At 42.4% G+C, this 20,377-nt stretch overlaps 1 protein-coding gene across 1 annotated transcript in view; it reads left to right on the top strand.

Moving 5' to 3' along the window:
- Positions 1-1,947: 1,947 nt before the first annotated feature.
- TBX21 (T-box transcription factor 21) overlaps positions 1,948-20,377 on the top strand; it is a 77,042-nt gene continuing 58,612 nt past the window's right edge. Inside the window, exon 1 of the mRNA XM_030221389.1 lies at positions 1,948-2,447. Within this exon, the coding sequence (XP_030077249.1) occupies positions 1,948-2,447 (500 nt within the window). The remainder of the gene's footprint in view (positions 2,448-20,377) is intronic.

Raw genomic sequence — 20,377 nt, 5'->3', positions numbered from 1 at the left:
CTTTTACAAACTCAGCCATTCAAAATTTGAACGGGGGAAAACAAGGGTCAAGGACATTTGTATACCAGCATTATTAGAAAATGGCCACACAGATGTCCATGCAGATCCGAGGGTCAGCCTAGTGGTTTGTGCAGTGGAGTGTAACCGGAAGTTACAGGTTCAAATTCCACTTTAACACTTTGTTTTTGTAATTGTGAGCCCTCCAGAAACATAAAAATACCTACTGTACCTAAATGTACACCACTTCAATAGCCTTCAGACTTGCAGGTGTCTTATATATTTAGGTGCAGTAGGGCTTACAATTAAGAAAAAAAAGAAGTAGGGCTTGAACCTGGGTCACTTGGTTTACAGTCTACCGCATTAACCACTAGGCTACTCCCCAGACCTGCTTCCTATTCTGTTAAGAATGCTCATAATACCTGAAGCTGACTATCATAGAGCCTGTTATCCCCTTCCAGTTTCACTTTCAGTGGAGAGAGGGACAGCAACCACTGGGGGGGGGGGGGGGGGGGGGGGATTAAGGAGGTGTCAATCAGAGCACCATTCTATAACCTGGACATTCCTGAAACAGGTCTAAATAAGGAGTCCTTCTTCTGTTGGAAGCAGCATTCTGGGCTAGATGGATCTTTGGTCTGACGTTCACCTTCATGGATTTTCAAAAGCATAGGGCAGTGAGTGGCCCAACCCCAATGCTTTGTGCAGCCATACAGGAGGCCTAGTACCAAGTGTTGCCCAGGGGTGAGGATGCTACAGGAGCAGCACCCAAGGGCATGGGGGAGAGGGGAATAATAACAAGTGGTGACAATCTGTCATCTTATAACAGTGGAAAACTTATTACTAGTATTTTGCCCACCAAATTGCTGAAAATTGGATCTAGTACCTTCTGGATCTTATAACAGTGACAATATTAATTGGCTAAGAACACCTTTGGTATTCTGAAGGGAGCCATGATTGGGCTGGGAGGGGTGAAATGGGAATTTCCTTTACATCTCCCCTCCCTCCCTCCCCCCTACCCTAGCTGCAGATGAAGAAAGCTTGTGATGGTTTTAGCCTAGGCAAGGCAGGTTCTGATAGATCTGGAAGCCCTCAAGGGAGCAACAAAAATCCCACTAAGGTAAAACCAGAAGATGGGGGAGGGGAAGAAGTTGGGACATGGTTGTAATACAATACAGTAAGCAACAAGACATTCCAAAGAAAGCATTAATTAAATATATTTCAATTCGTGTCGAAGGACCAGTGCTTCTGTAGCAAGCAGTAACCTCTGTCAGAATTTAAACCATATATAAAATCATTACGGTTAGTTCAAACTAGGAGGCTGCCTTTTCCGAAACAGCAATTGTGCACAGTGACAAAGTGTAAAACAAAGGGGCGCGTCCCTACTCTTATGAATATATTAAAATAAGACCCGCCTCCTGAGCAACCAGACAATCTAAAAGCCCGTCGTTCTTGAGGGCGTCCTGTTTCATAGAAGGAGACTTGAAGAGTCGTAGGAAAATACTAAGATAGGACCCGCCTACTAAGACGAATCAACCAATCTATAAGCTCTGTCCTCCTTGAGGGCGAGCCGGTTTCTTTGAATAAGAAGGAGGACGGGTTCAGCTAATACAAGAGAGCATGGAGCAGGTTGAATGACGGGGAGGAGCAGTCAGAGGACTCCTGCAACTAATCAAAAGGGCAAAAAAGTAGACGAAAGCTCTGCAGGGACTCTGCTAACTGATGAGGGGAATTCTATTGTTTTGCGTTTTTCTCTCTGTACCTCTACATATACTTTGATCACTTGTGATGCTAATGGCAAAAGAAGGCTGGGAGAGAGTTTTGGTACTGAGACGCAGTCAGCTGGAGATCTTCCCTTCTCTGCACACCCTCGCCCCCTAATCGTGTCCTTTTCTGTGCTGGCTGTCAATGGGAGCACTAGACTCAGATTCTGGAGCCAGTTCTGTTCTCACTATGCTGAATGGGACTGAGTCACAAAGTTTTACCAAAGAAGTGGATCCTCAGAACAAAGAATTGCCTGAGCTAAAGATGGGAGCACAAGAAAGGTTCTTCTACTCAGAACAGACCCAGATGGGCCAGGAGAACTGTTCTCTGAACTTCTCCTACCCGGGACAGACGATGCCAGGTTTTGGAGTATCAAGTTCTGGGAGGTTTTTAAGTCCAGCCTTGAGTAACTGCACATATAGCCCAGTAAGACCGCAAGCTACAGGGTCTAATGGCTACCCAGTCCCTATCTGTGAAGTGTATTCTCCCAGTGGTGTCAGTGCTGACTACCCTTCTGCCAGTGAGGGTGCCTACTCCAGTCCTGTGCAGCACATTTTTCAACGTGGGCCCCACTATCCTGTCCCTGGATATCAAGTGTCAGGGAAACTACAAGTTGTTCTAAACAATTATCCACTCTGGGTGAAATTTCACAAGCATCAAACAGAAATGATCATAACGAAACAGGGAAGGTGAGTATTAATTTGATTTTGGATTTAATTACTGAATTTTTCTAATGAGCTCAAGACAAGTTACAAATTCAGATACAGTTTGTATGGGAGTTTACCATTTAAGTTTTGACCTGAGGCAATGATGGGTGAAGTGACTTACCCAAGGTCACATGGAGCATCTGTGACTTGGAATTTGAACCCTGTCTTCCTTGGTTCCCAGCCCACTGCACTAACCACTAGGCTACGCCTCCACTCCAATGTGGAATAAAACCTTCATTCCTCAGCTTTAATAGGATTCCAGAAGAGTCATCTGTGTAGGTGTGTTGGTGTCCGCTGCGGATGTTTCCATTAAGTGAACTTGTACCTCCTGCATATACCAGAGGCTGTGTCTTTCTATGATTGGTTTCATTGGACTAGATACCTCAGTAATCAGCTTTCCAGAGGTCAGTGGAGAAACAGCACAATTACACTGGGCTCTTCACTGACCTGATGAAAGGAAGATAACTTTGGAAAGCTGGTGGCAAACATTGAATTAGTCCAGTGACAGCTCACCTTCAACTGGGTTCTTGCCCATTCTTTCATGCATTTAAGTGAACGAACATAGCAACTGCAATACTGAAATCATCTCCAATCACTACTTTTTATTTGGCATTTTATTTTATTTTTTTACTTTGGTTGTTGAGGGTTTTTCAAATAAATCGGGCACACGCTCGTTGGGTTTTGTAGACCTTAACTAACATCATAGTCTGTTTAATCTCAAGTATGGGGAAGTTTGTGACATACACAACGTTGAGCAAACAAAATTAATCTCTACAAGTTTTTACAACCTGCGTTTACTTTTTGGGAGTGATGGGGGGCAGTAGGAAAAGGGAGGAATGAGACAAGATGCAAGATAGAAAGGAAACATTTTCAGAATTAATAATAAAGGAACTGCTAGCTGTTTATCAAATTTCTGAACCATTATCTCACAAAAAATGATTAAAAATCACAACTTTTCTGGAATAATACTAGTTCCATCAAACACCCCTCTGTCAAGGCTATATAGGTTTCTTGATAATTCATTGCTTATCACCAAAGCCGATACATAAATATTGCAAAATAACATCAGAAATTTTATCATCACTATTAATAAAAGAATATTTGAAGTTACCTCTTAGGGAACAGATGGGCAAATGTTTTGGGTTTTTTTTTTTCCCATTTGTGTCGTTACATAGGGCTGTCAATAGGCAAATTATATATCTATATTATTCAATCCTAGCGCTTTATTTACAACTTCAAAACTATCATCATACACCAGGTATTAATTCTCAGATTGTGTTCTTATAGAGATAACAGACCATCAGTAGTGATTCAAATTCAATGGCTATCAAAGCTACTCACTCTAGATCGTCATCAGTCCATCATTTTATTAACATTCTTTTTACTACTTTTTATAACTTTTTCTTAAAAATATTTTGAACTTGTAAAATTTCAAAATAGTTCACTTATCTTTTACTCTTTAGTCGGGGGGAGTTACATGGGGTCCATAATTTTCAGAAGTGTATTTGCTAAAAAAAAAAAAATATTGTCTTATCACACTTTGTGGAAAACCTATTTTTAAAACGTACTTTCTGTTAACTGTTTTAACATTTTGAAGTTCTTGCCATTAATAAACCTTAGTTTCACTGGTAAAAGAATTTCTGCTTTTGCCTGTAACAGTCAGAAATCCTCATACAGAAAGGAAAATTTTGTCCGTTTTCTGAGTAGGATGCAATACTTAAAGAACTAAACGATTCTGATATTTCTTGACCATCAAAACTGTATCCAACACACACTTACATCTACAGGACTGAGATGGCTGTGCCCCTATCATTTTGTTTGCGAAGATATAGCAGAACTAAAAAAGGTTCAGAGAAGTGCAAAAAAAAAAAAGATATAGAGGATATTACACCTCCCTTAGCGGCCCTTTTACTAAAGCTTAGCATGCACTAACAGAATTACTGCACACTGAGGGGCTCTTTTAAGAAAGAATTGCCATGTGACAACCCGGAACTACCGCTGGCGGTACTTCCAGCTTGAGTACACGCCATTTTCGGCACGCCAGAAAATATTTTGGGAAATTTTACCACGGCGCTGACCTGGTGGTAATTGGGCAGCACCGTGTGCTGCCCAGATACTGCTGGGTTACAGCGGGAGCCCTTACTGTCACCCAGAGGATGGCGGTAAGTGCTCCCCACCACATGGCCGTGTGGTAAAAGTAATCTTACTGCATAGCCATTTTTTTTTTGGGGGGGGGGGGGGCTGGAGTTTACTCACTGCAGTAAAAATGGCCCCCACCACTACCCCAGCTTGGTAAAAGGACCCCTAAATGCTGCATGTCCCGTTTTATACCTGTGGGCCGCTCGATACTTAGCATGTACTAAGCTTTAGTAAAAGGGCCTCTTTAATAAGAAAGGCTAAGCAGATTAGTGCTATTCGGCTGGTAGAAAAGATGAGCGAAAGGGGATATGATAGAAGTTTATGAAGTCATGAATGCCTTGAAACCGGTTGGGTTGGAATTTAAGATTTATTACTCGCCTTTCAAATCTGAACTCAAGGTGAGTTACATTCAGGTACGTGAGTTATTTCTCTGCCCAAATGGGTTCCCAGTCTAAATGGTACCTGAGGTCAAGGAGGGGGCAGTGACTCGCCCAAGGTTGCAAAGAGCGATAGAGGTGGGATTGAAACCTTAATAAATCAGGTCAGGTTATTTTACCCTTTCAGATAATACTAGGAAACTAACTATTAACACATTTTAAAGCAAATTGAAGAAAGTATTGTTTCACTTTGTGAACAATGAAACTGTGGAATTTATTGCCACAGGATGTGGTCAAGGCTAGTAGTTCATCTGAATTTAGAAAAGGTTTGGACAAGTTTCTGGAGGAGAAATCCATTAATAAGTATTAGCCAGACAGATTGGGATGTCTCCATTGCTTAAATCTGGGAGTGAACTGCAAGGAAATGATTTTCCTATTGAGATCTGATGGGCTTTTCCAGGTGCTCCAGACTGGTCACAGTCAGAGTCAGGATGCTAGCTCAATGGGTGTAGATCTGACTCAACATGGAACATGTATTTTTCTGTAGAGAGAGAGAACATATACCATGCCTTAGACTGGACAAAGCAATGCCTGTGTGGAGGAGTGGCCTAGTGGTTAGGGTGGTGGACTTTGGGCCTGAGGAACTGAGTTCAGTTCCCACTTCAGGCATAGGCAGCTCCTTGTGACTCTGGGCAAGTCACTTAACCCCCCATTGCCCCATGTAAGCCGCATTGAGCCTGCTATGAGTGGGAAAGCACAGGGTACAAATGTAACAAAAATAAAATATTTTGAGTGAAGACCTAACATTTGTTGTCTCTGTCTATCAGGCTATGGAACTATTGGTCTTTCTTAGAGGATCCCTAGTGGCAACATTTGAGATGTTTGGAGGTGCAGTAAGAGTTATGCAGCAGGGGATAGTCTAGGGGACTATGGACTAGGTAGGCCATAAAGTCTCTTTCTGCTGTCATTTCCTACGTCTGGTATGATACAGTGTTTTTATATTTAACGGTACTTGGAATATTAGCAATGCTCATAACTCCCAGCAGCACCTTAGCATTAAACTATAATGCATAATAAATTAACTTACAGAAAAGAAGGAAGCCCCCTAACCTTTGTGTTCAAGGATTGATTTCTGCAGGGGTGACATTATTGTGCCTGTTTGCAACAACAGTTCTGACTGATCATCATTTTTTTGGGGGGGGGGGGGAGTGTGTGTGTGTGTGTGTGTTTGTGTGTGGGGGGGTCATGTGCCACATGGACAATCCTTCTGATTTCTCTATTCCCAGGTCAGTAAATGGGATATGGATGTAGAACGGCACAGTAACAAGCTGTCTGAGTAGCTGGACTGTCTCTAGAGCAGCGCTTATCAATTTTTTAGTGGCGTGACCTTATAACCACGGCCCAAAACATTGTGTGATCCCCCCCCCCCCCCCGGAGGTAAAAAATAACGATGCACCTGTGAAGACCCTATTTGGGGTCCTAACCCACAGTTTGGAAAGCTCTGCACTAGAGAGTGTCCAGTGGCCAAACTTTGCAAGTCCTCTAGCTCTCTGGTAGTGGCCTCTGGTGACTCTGTGCTCAAATTTGAGTCTCACAGGTCACTGTATTATCACAGGAATTACATATCGGTGGATTGTACCAGCAAACATTTAGCACACAATAATGTTATCATACAGGGATGCTTAGGGCCTCACTGGGAAAGTCAGAGGACGCCAATGAATATTATTTATTTATTTGGGGGAGGAGATAATTTCTTAACAGGGCAGCTATGTGTCTTTATAAAATAGGGTTTCTGCAGAGCTCCCTAGTGGTTCACAAACGCCGTTGCACAAATTTAACTCCTGCTGTAAAGAAACTCTGCCCCCAGCAATGCCCATAACAGATCATATTCAAAATAGGGGTACTATTTCCATACACCTACTTTTTACGCATGTAATTCCTTGTCTCATTTTATAATAGATCTTTCCACATGCAAAACATGCCTTACACATGGAAAATGCTTTACAAAATTGCCACCTTTATGTATTTTCCACATACATACCCCAAAGTGGAATATAAATGACATCACTGTCTCACCAATGCAAGTTGAACATCACATTGCTAAGTTCATTCAGTCATGAAGAATGAACATGATTGAATGAACTTTAGCAATGTGATGTTCAACTTGCATTGGTGAGATAGTGATGAGTTCTTTATAGCAAGTCAGAAGCCAAATATTTTGATTAACTTTATAAATGACATAAAATACAAAAGCATAAAAACACAAAATGAAAATCAATAGCAATATATGGAACAGAGCCACCAAATACTGTAACATACAGCAAAAGAATCTCTACATAACATTTATTGATGGTAAAGTGAAAGATACCATAAGGTTCAAAGCTTCCTGTAGAGAATTAGGAAAAGCATTCTGTGCATAGGAGCCGACTCTGTGGGTGCTTGAGCACCCCCAATATAGAGAATATTCATTGAATGTGTCCAGGGAGGGGTTATTTCCACTGGGCTTAGCACCCCCAATAATTGTGAAACGTTGGCTCCTATGATTCTGTGTAGGGAGGTCACTATGCTGGGTTGGGATTAGCCAGTCAAGTCTCTCAGACTGGACATTCAGGGGTCCTTTAACTAAGCCGCGTAAGCGTCTACGTGTGCCAAAATGGAGTTACCGCCCGGCTACCACGTGGCTCTTGCGATAATTTCATTTTTGGTGCACGTCCGATACGCGTGTCTGAAAAATAATTACCGTGTGAGACTCTAACACTGGGTCAATGGCTGGCGGTAAGGTCTCAGACCCCAAATGGACGCGCGCCAATTCTGATTTTGCTGCATGTCCATTTTCGGCAAAAATTTGAAAAATGTATTTTTTGCAGGCATTCTGAAAAATGTATCTGCACGCGCCCAAAACACGTGCCTACACTACTGCAGGCCATTTTTCCGCGCACCTTAGTAAAAGGACCCCTCAGACTTTCAATGTCTGCACAAACTGATCCTTTCTGAGGGCAGGCCTGAGAGAAGCTTGGACTGGATATTTTCCGTTGCCTTATTCTCTCCAGGTAGGTTAGTTTTGCATATGCCTAAGTCATCTTATTTTGGATCTGATCTCAGAAATGTGTAATATATTTTGTATGTAGATGAAGTATGAATGAAATGGTTTGTGGCAGGGCTGAGAGAGGTGACTCACTGTGTCTAACATCAGATAACCCTAGATTTTACTTCTCTTGTTTTCCATAGGGTAGTGTCTCCAAATGGGTTTATTTTGCAAATACACACTTAAATGAGGTGAGAACTCTTAACAAAAGCTAACTAACAAACAAAATATTATGTTCTCAAAAACAATAGAAGTGAGACCGTAGAGATGAACGGTATCAATTGAGGAAGAAGGAAAAAGCCTCAAAGAGCTTCCAGGGACTGTCACCCTTATGAAGCTACAGCCTCCTTGATTGGCTGGAACCATTCATCATTGGCATAAAAAACTTTCCTCCACCTGTTGTTCAATAAATCATGTTTCTCTTAAATATAATAACCAATTATCAGCAGTAGTTGGCAAGTCACTTAACCCTCCATTGCCCCATGTAAGCCGCATTGCGCCTGCCATGAGTGGGAAAGCGCAGGGTACAAATGTAACAAAAAAAAATTTATACACTCATAGTTGGAAAGGGGGCATGGCCATGGGAGGAGTGTAGGCATGTCAGGGGCATTCCTCAAATCTTTGTGTGTGGTTATAGAATATGGGGGAACGGCACCTAATTTAGGTGCGGTATTTACACGAGGTTTTCGGTGGTTCCCCTGTTCTCCTATGCGCGGATGTGCCCATTTTTTTAGATGCTATTTACAGAATCTGGCCCTAACTTGTAGGTTGTGACAGGGGGCGGGAAGTAGGTAGAGATTGGGCAGGGACTGCACAGTACTGGGTACAGTCACTTTTGTGGTTAGGAGGTGCTAAGTGCCTTTCGTACTGATTGAGATAAAGTTTACCCATGCTAATGAAGTTTTAATTGAGGTACTTGCCAGGAGATGCTGGGTAGCCCAACAATTAGCGCACAGCCTTTCCACTTACCACACTTTAAGTTTTGCTGTTAAGGCACGCTAAGAGCAAAAACAAGAAGCGTGCCCTTGCAGATCAGCAACACGGCCGCGCCGGAGGACTTTGGCAGGCGGGGGTTGGGAACCCCCGCCAGCAAAGGTACCCGGCGGCAGCGGCGGAGGAGGGTTGGCGGTGGGAGGGGGGGTTGAATGGTTTGGCGGCGGGGGGGGGGGGCTGGGGCCAAATCTACTGGGGCCCATGCCCCCGTGGCCCCATGTAGCTACGCCCCTGGTAAAAGACCCCCCTATGTTATAGCGTTGACATGGTTTCCACTGGATGAAATGTGCTACCTTATTGTGTCTTTCTGTATAGAAGCCTTCTGATAGCAACAAGCTGAATTGTTCTTTGCTATTGAATCTCCATTATCTTTTTTTTTTCCTGTGCTTGGTGTGAGCCATTTGGTGGACAGTGCACCATTTTGTGTATTGGACAAGCAGGGGAGAAGCTTATGTTTCTGCTCTGTAGTAAGAAGAAATAGTTTTCTCATATAGGGGGCCTTTTACTAAGGTGTGCTAGCGTTTTTTTAGCTCATGCTAAAAATCAGCTGCTGCTAATAGTGAAGAAAATGGGGAATACGACGCTTTAATTAACATAAATTTTGCTTCTATAATCTTCTCTAATTCATATCGCCCCCCCCCCATCAGATTGTGGTCTAAGAAAGCCATACATATATATTGCTTTTGAATGATTATAATGAAGAAAGTTCTTTTTTCTTTTGCCTTTCTTATATGTTATATGTTTGATATGATAATATGTACTCTTCATCTGAATTTGAAGGCTGTATTTCATTTGACAGTATATTCTGTTAAATTGTATAAAATTCAATAAATAATTTTTTTAAAAAATCAGCTGAGACGCCCATAGGAATATAATGGGTATCTCAGGGTTTTGCGCCAGCTGATTTTTAGAGTGAGCTAAAAACGCTAGCGCACCTTAGTAAAATACTCCCATAGTTTTTTCTTTTTCCTCTCTCTTGCTTACTTAGGTATATGGAAGCTAATTTTCAAAAGCATTTCTGTGGATAAAGTAGTGTCTTATATTCTTTTATAAAATTGTATGCCTGATATGTGCATACAGGCTGTACATGTGTAAATTTCCCTAGAGTGAACAGAGACATTCCTGGGATGAGGATCAGGAAGGGGCTTACGTTTACCTGTGAACTTTTGGAAATGCACAGAAAACTTGTACATATTAAACAGCAGATATAACTATAAGCACATAAATTCCCTTGAATAATTTTTCAAGGCATAAATACATGTATGCTTTCACTTTGAAAATTCACCAAGGCCCACAAAGGGCAAGGTGTGCACATTTATAAAATTATTCCCTCCTCCCCCCCCCCTGCAAAAAAACTTGTTTACCTCTGAGCCTACACTGTCTAGTCAGCCCCACCTATTGTGACTATTTCTGAAAATAAAGCGACACTGGTCTAACTTTGGTTTTAAGGGTAGTTTTTTTTGTGGTTCAGCTTACAATATTTTGGCTCCCGCAGCTGTATAAATGTTCCAGGTGGGTGGACAAGGGTTAGAGCTTTCATGTGCAAAGTCTGCATTGACTTCCTTTGCCCATCTAAGGCTCATCTTATGGCCAGACCTCCTGTGGATACCCTTTGGATCAGAGAATGGGAATCACAGCAAATCACAAACAGGTTTCTTCTGTTAAATTCCACTCCTCAACTTTGAACTGGCATGATGAAAATAGTCCATGGCTGGGGCCTTAGAGCCAAGCCAAGGTGCGTTTCTGGAGAGATACCGTGATACATTGTAGAGGAGCATCTGTCTACAAACTGAAAGGTTCTTTAAAAAAAAAAAAAAAAAATTTATATAATTATCTGCAGCAAGATCCATAGGAATAAAATGGGGCCTGTGGCAGATAACCTGCACTAATCTTTAGTAAAAGACCTCCTAAGACCTAGTTTAATAGGTATCCTATTAAACTAGTGGCCTAGTGGTTAGGGTGGTGGTGGACTTTGGTCCTGAGGAACTGAGTTCAATTCCCACTTCAGGCACAGGCAGCTCCTTGTGACTCTGGGCAAGTCACTTAACCCTCCACTGCCCCATGTAAGCTGCATTGAGCCTGCCATGAGTGGGAAAGCGTGGGGTACAAATGTAACAACAATAAAATAGATACTATTGGAGATTCTACATGGAATGTTTATTCCACTAGCAACATTCCATGTAGAAGGCTGCGCAGGCTTCTGTTTCTGTGAGTCTGACGTCCTGCAAGTACGTGCTGGACGTCAGACTCACAGAAGCAGAAGCCTGTGTGGCCACATTGGTGGAATAGCAACATTCCATGTAGAATCTCAAATAGTAGCAACAGTGGAGGAGTGGCCTAGTGGTTAGGGTGGTGGACTTTGGTCGTGAGGAACTGAGTTCAATTCCCACTTCAGGCACAGGCAGCTCCTTGTGACTCTGGGCAAGTCACTTAACCCTCCTTTGCCCAATGTAAGCTGCATTGAGCCTGCCATGAGTGGGAAAGCGTGGGGTACCAATAAAACAAATCAATCCTCAGTTAATGAGGAGCTTATTGACTTCATGGATCTGCATTCACTAAATAAAATTAAATGAACAATGCAGCCTAATAGCTTTTTTTCAGGGGGGGGGGGGGTATTCAATGCAGAAGTACTGCCTGAGAAGTAACCATTGATCCTTCTATGTAGCATGCATGGAAATAAATACAAAATATGGTTGTAGAGCAAGTTATAAAGCCATTAGTACAGAGCCAAAATACTCAGCGCATGCTGTCTGGAGGTTTGATTTCTGCTTCCTGAATTTTGTATGACAGAGATCTGGAAATTTGATTAGAGAGAGTTGTTTTATCTCTGTAGAACCAACTTTCAGTTCATAGCTCCCACCTTTGGAGTCCATTTCGTTTGTCTTCAATTTGCAATTTTTGATCTTGGATCTCCTGTGTACTTTCCTTTGAGAATGTTCTCAAACTCCTGCAAATGATTGTGAAGTTAGTGAGCAGTTGATGAATGATGATGAGCGATCACCATGCTAATTTGATTGAATACATTCAAATAATGGCCAAGAAATGAGTTGAAAGTGAGACATATTATTATCAATGGGACCAAAGAGCTTGTCACAGCTGTATTCTGTTCGATAAAAAGGTCTTACCCACAGCTGGTTGGTTATTTCTAGGTGAACAGTTCAAGAAACTCAGACTGATGGTTGCATTACTTTATAGTTCAAATTAATTTCCATGGGTAAGAAGTACTTTACTCAAGTGAACTGGCTATCTCACAATTGACCAAGAAGTATGTGGGTAAAAATATTCACTCACTTCTACCTGATATGTAAGGGAGGTGTTTGTGGGGCTGGGCTAAGGATTGCATTTGCAGCAATCCACATACTTTTGCATTTTCAGGCATTCATGTGTTATTTTAGTGTAAAAAAAACTAATATATATATAAAGTATTAGGTACAATCATCTGTGTGTACAGGTAATTTTCAAAGCACCAGTGTGCAGCTATTTTCTCTTTGGAAATAGCACCTGCAGATTTTGTGTACTGGCTGTAGGGTCAGTGCTACCATTTCCTCCTTCCTGTGGAAACACTCTGAGGGGTTCCTGCCCTTCTCTGTGTAGAAATGTCAGCACCATAGGAGCCAACTTTTCAAAATTATTGGGGGTGCTAAGCCCAATGGAAATGACCCCTCCCTGGACACATACAAGGAAGTTTCTCAAAATTGGGGGTGCTCAAGCACCCACATCACCCACAGAGTCAGCTCCAATGGTCAGCACCTTCTGTAGGTTGGACATAGGTACCTGAGGGATTGTTTGATTAGCTTTTGTTTGTTTATTATGTGAAATTTGGCTTTGGTTTTCTTTTAAAACTTACTTCAGGACAACCTTGTGTTGAATTGTTATATACGAATACAGATCATCTTCAGAGAGAGACTAAAGAAAGCCCTGTAAATAATATTTATGTGGCACCTACACGTAATTTCAGTTATTTGTCGCAAGTTATTTAGGGCCCCTTTTACAAAGCAGCAGTAAGCCCAACACGGCCTTACTGCTTGCTAAACAGGAAGTACCGCCTGGTTACTGCAGCAGCCCGGCAGTACATTCCACCCTAGCGCGCCGTCATGTCTGGCGCTACAAAAATATGTGTGTTTTTGTAGTGCCGTAGTGTACCTGGCAGTAATCACTGCCCAGTTACCGCCGGGTTAGTGCGGGAGCCCCTACTGCCACCTGAATGGGTAGCGGTAAGGGCTCCCCCCGAAATGGCCGCGTGGCAAGTGCTTTACTTGCTATGCGGCCATTTCCTGCAGGGAAGAGAGATTTCCCTTTTCCCCGCTGCAGTAATAGGGGGCCTCAGCGTGCGTGAAAAATATGCGCAGACGCCAGTGCAGGCCCCCCTTTGCCGCAGCTTGGTAAAAGGGGCCCTTAGGGCCACTTTTACAAAGCTGCGGTAGCGTTGGCGCCTGGATTTGTCATGCACTGAGGCCCCCTGCTACTGCAGCAGGTAAAAGGCTTTAAAAATAAGGGAAATGGCCGTGTGGTAAGTAAACCACTTGCCGTGCGGCCATTTCCAGGGGGAGCCCTTACCACCACCTATTTACAAGGTGGTAGGTGTCCTGTGCTAGCCCAGCGGTAACCGGGTGCACACGGGGCAGCCCGATTACTGCCAGGTAAGCCCCCGGGCGCTAAGAAATAAAAAATATGTTTTAAGCGCTGGAAATGGCGCATGCTGGGGGCAGGCAGTACCGCTGGGTAGCCCGGCGGTAGTCCCAAAATGACACGCGGCAAAGCAGCCTTTAGTGACACAACCTTTGGTTGTACATTGTAGACTTTGACAATTATTGACAATATGCATAGAAGTTAGAACAGATTTTAAATAACAGCTTACATCTGATGTGCAGAAGAAACCTATTTGATGCTTACCTCCGTGCTGCACTTGGCTTTCCGAACACTACCCTGGCCTTTTGCACAGTGGAAATATTAGTGGGCTGTCATAGGGTATTCTTCAGTATATACATTTCAGTCTGAGTGTGAGGCAAAGTCCTCCTAAAATGTGCTCATGTGGGAGTTGGCATATTTGCAGAAAAATGATACAATAAACACTATGAGGCTCGTTTTGAAAGCACTTGGACTTACAGTTCCATAGGTTACTATGAGGCATATTTTCAATGTACTTAGACTTACTACATTAAAGTTACTGTAAGTCTGAAAATGAGCACCAACCCACTCAATTATGAACGCTTACCTTCTATAACTACCCTAACCACTCTCTTCCTTCTTCTTTTTTCCCTTCCTAATCGCTACACATTACTATCTGTATCTGATCTGATATCCTGAAATGACAATGTTAACAAATCTATGTAAGCCACATTGAGCCTGCAAATAGGTGGGGGAATGTGGGATACAAATGCAATAAATAAATAAATTTATTTAAAATTATTTAACACTCTTAACATCTGTTATGATGTGTTTTTATATTTAATAGCACACAGACTACTAATAGCACACGCTCAGTGTGCTGCTGCAGCTAAGAAAGCAAATAGAATGTTGGGTATTATTAGGAAAGGAATGGAAAACAAAAATGAGGATGTTATAATGCCTTTGTATCGCTCCGTGGTGCGACCGCACCTCGAATATTGTGTTCAATTCTGGTCGCCACATCTAAAAGAAGATATAGTGGAATTAGAAAAGGTGCAGAGAAGGACGACAAAAATGATAAAGGGAATGGGACGACTTCCCTATGAGGAAAGGCTAAAGCGGCTAGGGCTCTTCAGCTTGGAGAAAAGGCGGCTGAGGGGAGATATGATAGAGGTCTATAAAATAATGAGTGGAGTTAAACGGGTAGATGTGAAGCGTCTTTTTACGCTTTCCAAAAATACTAGGACTAGGGGGCATGCGATGAAGCTGCAATGTAGAAAATTTAAAACGAAACGGAGAAATATTTCTTCACTCAACGTGTAATTAAACTCTGGAATTCGTTGCCAGAGAATGTGGTAAAGGCGGTTAGCTTAGCGGAGTTTTAAAAAGGTTTGGACGGCTTCCTAAAGGAAAAGTCCATAGACCATTATTAAATGGACTTGGGGAAAATCCACTATTTCTGGGATAACCAGTATAAAATATTTTGTACCATTTTTGGAATCTTGCCAGGTATTTGTGACCTGGATTGGCCACTGTTGGAAACAGGATGCTGGGCTTGATGGACCTTTGGTCTTTCCCAGTATGGCAATACTTATGTACTTATGTACTAGCAATGCTCATAACTCTTAGCTACACCTTAGCACTCTCCCAAAACTATGACAATGCATAATACGTGAAATTACAGAAAAAAAGAAGCCTACTAATCTTTGTGTGCAAAGATCGATTTCTGCAGGAATGACATTATTGAGGATATGCTTTGTATTGTGCCTGTTTGGAACAGCAGTTCTGACTGACCATAATTCTTTTGGGGGGGGAGGGAGGAAGGCCCCTGGAAAGAATGTCATAGTACAGAATAGGAGGGTGACAAGACCTGTGGCAGGTCATACTCCTGTCATTGAAAGCAGGACAGGATGCTGTGGTCAGAGCTCACCAGCACAAGACAAAGATCTAAACTTAGGTGAGGTGTACACCCTATGGTGGTGCAGCAAGTCCACACTACCTTTACCTGCTCCTGGAAAGCAGAAACAATTCAGAAGGATCACAGAGATGCACTGAAATCACTGAAATCCGGCACTGTAGGGAACAGTGCCGGAAAACACCGGCTGAACACTGAGTCGGAATTACCAACCAATGCTCAACTCTAACAGTATGCAACTGATATGCATGCTGTAAGTGCTGAGCATTGGTCGGTAAAGGGGTCTGAACATTCCTGGCACATGCCCACAAGAGCTGTGTGTTAGGCACAGCTCTTGTGTGTATGTCCAGTGACTGGAATCCTCATGACCCCACCAACCTAAAAAAATCCCCAGTGGTCTAGTAGACCCTCTCCAGATCTCCCCCAAAATACCCTCAACCTGACCTGGTGGGCCCCGGGCTGGTCTGGGACACTTCCAACCCCCTAGTGAAAACTGGTCCTGGTGGTCTTGTGAAATCCCGCCCCCCCCCCAGACCCCTCCACACACCTTTATCAGAGCCAGGAGGAAGCCTTCTCCTTCTTGCCTCTGGGTCCACCCTCATCAAAATGGCAGCACTCAGCCCCTGCCCGGTGCATCCTGGGATGCACTGGGAGGTGCCTAAGTACCATATAAGGAGCTTGGCCTGGGTACCACCATTTTGATGAGGACAGGCCCAGAGGAAGTAGAAAAAAACGCACTGCATAAAGCATATGTATATACAGTAGCTGCCATTGTATTTTAGCTTTTGGGGCCTTGTGGATGCTGTTTGTTGAGTTGTGTGTTTAGTATTGCTCTTCTCCTCCCTACTCAAGTTCTGTTCTTTCAGCAACAAAATATCTAATCTCTGTCCAACTGTACTTGGAAAATAACAGACCACACCTGTTTGCCCTTAAACAAATGAGGTGGATACCACTTCCAATAGCAGTTTCCAATCCTTAGGAACTTAGCCTAGAATGGGTGGCAGAGCTGGTGGTTGGGCGGCGGGGATAGTGCTGGGCAGACTTATACGGTCTGTGCCAGAGTTGGTGGTGGGAGGCGGGGTTGGTGGTTGGGAAGTGGGGATAGTGCTGGACAGACTTATACAGTCTGTGCCCTGAAGAAGACAGTACAAATAAAAAAGTAGCACATATGAATTTATCTTGTTGGGCAGACTGGACCGTGCAGGTCTTTTTCTGCCGTCATCTACTATGTTACTATGTGATGCCCAACATATAAGAGAAAATCTCATTACACCAGACTCCTCATGCAGCCAAACAGGCTCTTTCAAGCTTATATTATGATATGTTTGTCCATATGCTTATTGTATATGTGAATGATGTAACCCACCCAGATTGACAGGCTATATATTTTCTTCAAAATAAATATTTCAGGTTTTGTTTTTTATTTTTGGAGTGGATTTGCATTTCTGACTGTGCTGGCACTGTGCTGTAACCTACTCTGGGCATTTTTGACAGGACAAGCTAAAACTGAACACGCAAATAAGTAGATTCTGAGAGTTAAAGCTTACTGCAAAGGATTTGTTGGAAATGCTAGAGACTGTTCTTGAGATTAAATGGGCAGACAGCAAAAGAAATCATGATTGTTGGAATTAACAAGTCCATACATATGCAATCTAACAAAAGTACCTTTGCCGAAAATATTTAAATAATAAAATGTTCACAAGTACAATATATATTCCCCCTATTGAATATAGATTTAATATATCATGTTTTGCGATTGAATGGAAGAAAAGACTTTAGATGCTCGGCTATCACTAAATTGTAAAATTCATTGTGAATGCCGGGCAAGCTTCCCCATCAGTCTAAACATTATAGAGGCAGCAGGGAAAGATATTAAAAACATAGAGGTTTGTTTCCTGAAGAAGCATAATGAGAAATGGAGGCTCTCTGTTGAAACAAATCGCACAATATCTCACCCAAGAAGATGTGCTTTAACATAGATAAGTGCTCTATTATGATTTACTATTATTTGTACTATCAAATTAAGTAAAAAAAAAGTTAAAAAAATACTAAAAACATATATAAGGCAGTCAAAGCTGAAGCGATTGTAGACTGGGAGGTTTTTAGACTGATGAGGAAACTCGCCCGGCATTCACATTGAAGTTACAATTTAGTGATAGCCGAGCATCTGAAGTCTTTTCCTCCATTTAATCGCAAAACATTATTATTATATTATTTTATTATTATTTATTTGGATTTTGCTCACACCTTTTTCAGTAGCAGCTCAAGGAGAGTTACATTCAGGTACACTGGGTACATGATATATTAAATCTATATTCAATAGGGGGAATATATTTGTACTTGTGAACATTTTATTCTTTGAAGAGATTCAATTATCTAATTGAGTTAATCATATATTGAACCTAAAATATTTAAGAAAGAGGGCACAACCACACTTAAACTAGATTTAAATAAATGAACCTCAACTGCCCAGGGCTCATTTATTTAAATCTAGTTTAAGTGTGGTTGTGCCCTCTCTTTCTTAAATCTTTTAGGCAAAGATAATTCCATAAATATGCAATCTAACAAAAGTAACAAGTACCAGATGAAAGAAGACACAATTCAGATTCTGGGCTGCTGATTAAAGATAAGTTTTGATTTTGATATATTTTAAGCTACTTTTATTTTGTTATTTTTCACTATTTGGACATCTTTGTTTATTCTGTGAATTTTGTATGTATTGTCCCTGCCCGGATCCTTTCTGGATGCGTGGAATATAGGTGACCATCTCTGGGAAAAGATGACTAAAAGTTCCATAAACAAAAAATGAGGTTTTAATGAATTCTGTTAAGAGCAAACAATTTGTAATACAACAGTCCAAACCCCATCCTTTTAAGTTTAAAAAAAAAAAGTTACAGAAGTTCAAACATGTAACTTTTGCAGAATGCTTATGGACCCATGACATGAAAAATCAGTCATTCTCAATGCTGGATCTGCTACTTTAATTAATTAATTTGTTTATTAGGATTTATTTACCACCTTTTTGAAAGAATGCATTCTGGGGTCCTTTTACTAAGCTGCGGGAAAAGTGCCCTGCGCTAGTGGAGGGGGCCATTTTTCCCACACGCCTGGGCCCTTTTTCTTGCAGACGGTAAAAGTTCCCCCCCCCCCCAAAAAAAATGGCCACGCGATGAGATAACTCTTACCACATGGCCATGTGGTGGGGAGCCCTTACCACCATCCATTGAGATGGCGATAAGGGCTCCCACGCTAACCTGGCGGTAACTGGACACCGCGCGGTGATGCCTAATTACTCCCGGGTTATCACCGTGCAAGCCATTTCCTGGGGTTTTCTTTTTCCCTGGAAATGGCAAGAGCTCGGGTTGGGTAGTCCTGAAAGAGCGAGCAGTAAGCCTGTATTGGGCTTACCACCGCTCTGTGAAAGGGCCCCTTGAGGCGGTGTTCAGTAAGAATAAATCAAACATAAGCAATAGACAATTACAGCAGTAAAAATATGTCACCTTTTTCCAGAGATGGTCACATATGTGCAAGTTATAAATAAATACATACATATAAGTACATACATAAGTACGTAAGTATTGCCACACTGGGACAGACCAAAGGTCCATCAAGCCCAGCATCCTGTTTCCAACAGTGGCCAATCCAGGTCACAAATACCTGGTAAGATCCCAAAAAAAGCTCAATACATTTTATGCTGCTTATCCCAGAAATAAGCAGTGGATTTTCCACAAGTCAATTTAATAATAATCTATGGATTTTTTCCTTTAGGAAGCCATCCAGACTTTTTTTAAACCCTGCTAAGCTAACCACCTTTACCACATTCTCTGGCAACGAATTCCAGAGTTTACTTACACATTCCTGCTTATTTTTAAAAGGAGAAAAATGCCCATGTTCGGGAGATGGGCATCCATTTCCCGTGGGCAGCCAAATTGGTATAATCGAAAGCCGATTTTGGTCGTCTTCAACTGCACTCCGTCGCGGGAACGAATAAAGTTGATGGGGGCATGTCGGAGGCGTGGTGAAGGCGGGACTGGGGCGTGGTTATCAGCCGTGCACAGATGGGCGCGCTCGGCCGATAATGGAAAAAAGAAAGGCGTTGTTAGCGAGAATTTAGGACACTTTTTTTGGACCCTTTTTTCTCACGAACAGGTCCCAAAAAAGTGCCCTAAATGACCAGATGACCACCGGAGGGAATCGGGAATCACCTCCCCTGACTCCCCCAGTGGTCACTAACCCCCTCCCACCAAAAAAACCCCACTTGCAAAAACCTTATTTCCCAGCCTCTATGCCACCCTCAAATTCCGTACCCACCTCCATGACAGCAGAATGTGTTCGATCCTCTCACAGCCTTTCCCTGGGTCAGATGTGGCTCTCGGGTGCACTGCAGGGTCACATCAGCATTGCATTGTGGTGGGTGTAGGGTATTGGGCTCCGTGATTTCACTAGCTTGTGTTACAGTCTCACGATGTTGGTGGTTGGTAGGCTTTTCTCCCATGGTGCTTTTCCCTCTGCTTACTGGGTCAGAGTGTGCCCTGTTTTGTTTCCGGTAGTCCACAAGGTAGTGGCCATTTTTGTAAGTCCGTTTTAGATCCCTTTCGTGTGTTAGCCAAGTTACAGAACTTAGTTCTTACCTTGAATGTTGCTGAAAGAGGGCATTGTACATCATTCTGCCAGCTTTGAGCTACTGCTAATCTTAGTACCAGGGAGACTCGTTGCCAGTGGGGCACAACCTCTGATCTGCAGTTAACTGTGAGTAAACGCAGTTATTGAAATAAAGGACGTTTTCAGTGAGATT

This window comes from Microcaecilia unicolor, chromosome 12 (genome assembly GCF_901765095.1).
Source record: "Microcaecilia unicolor chromosome 12, aMicUni1.1, whole genome shotgun sequence".
NCBI classification, from domain to species: Eukaryota; Metazoa; Chordata; class Amphibia; order Gymnophiona; family Siphonopidae; genus Microcaecilia; species Microcaecilia unicolor.
This window is presented reverse-complemented; position numbering and strand designations above follow the sequence as displayed.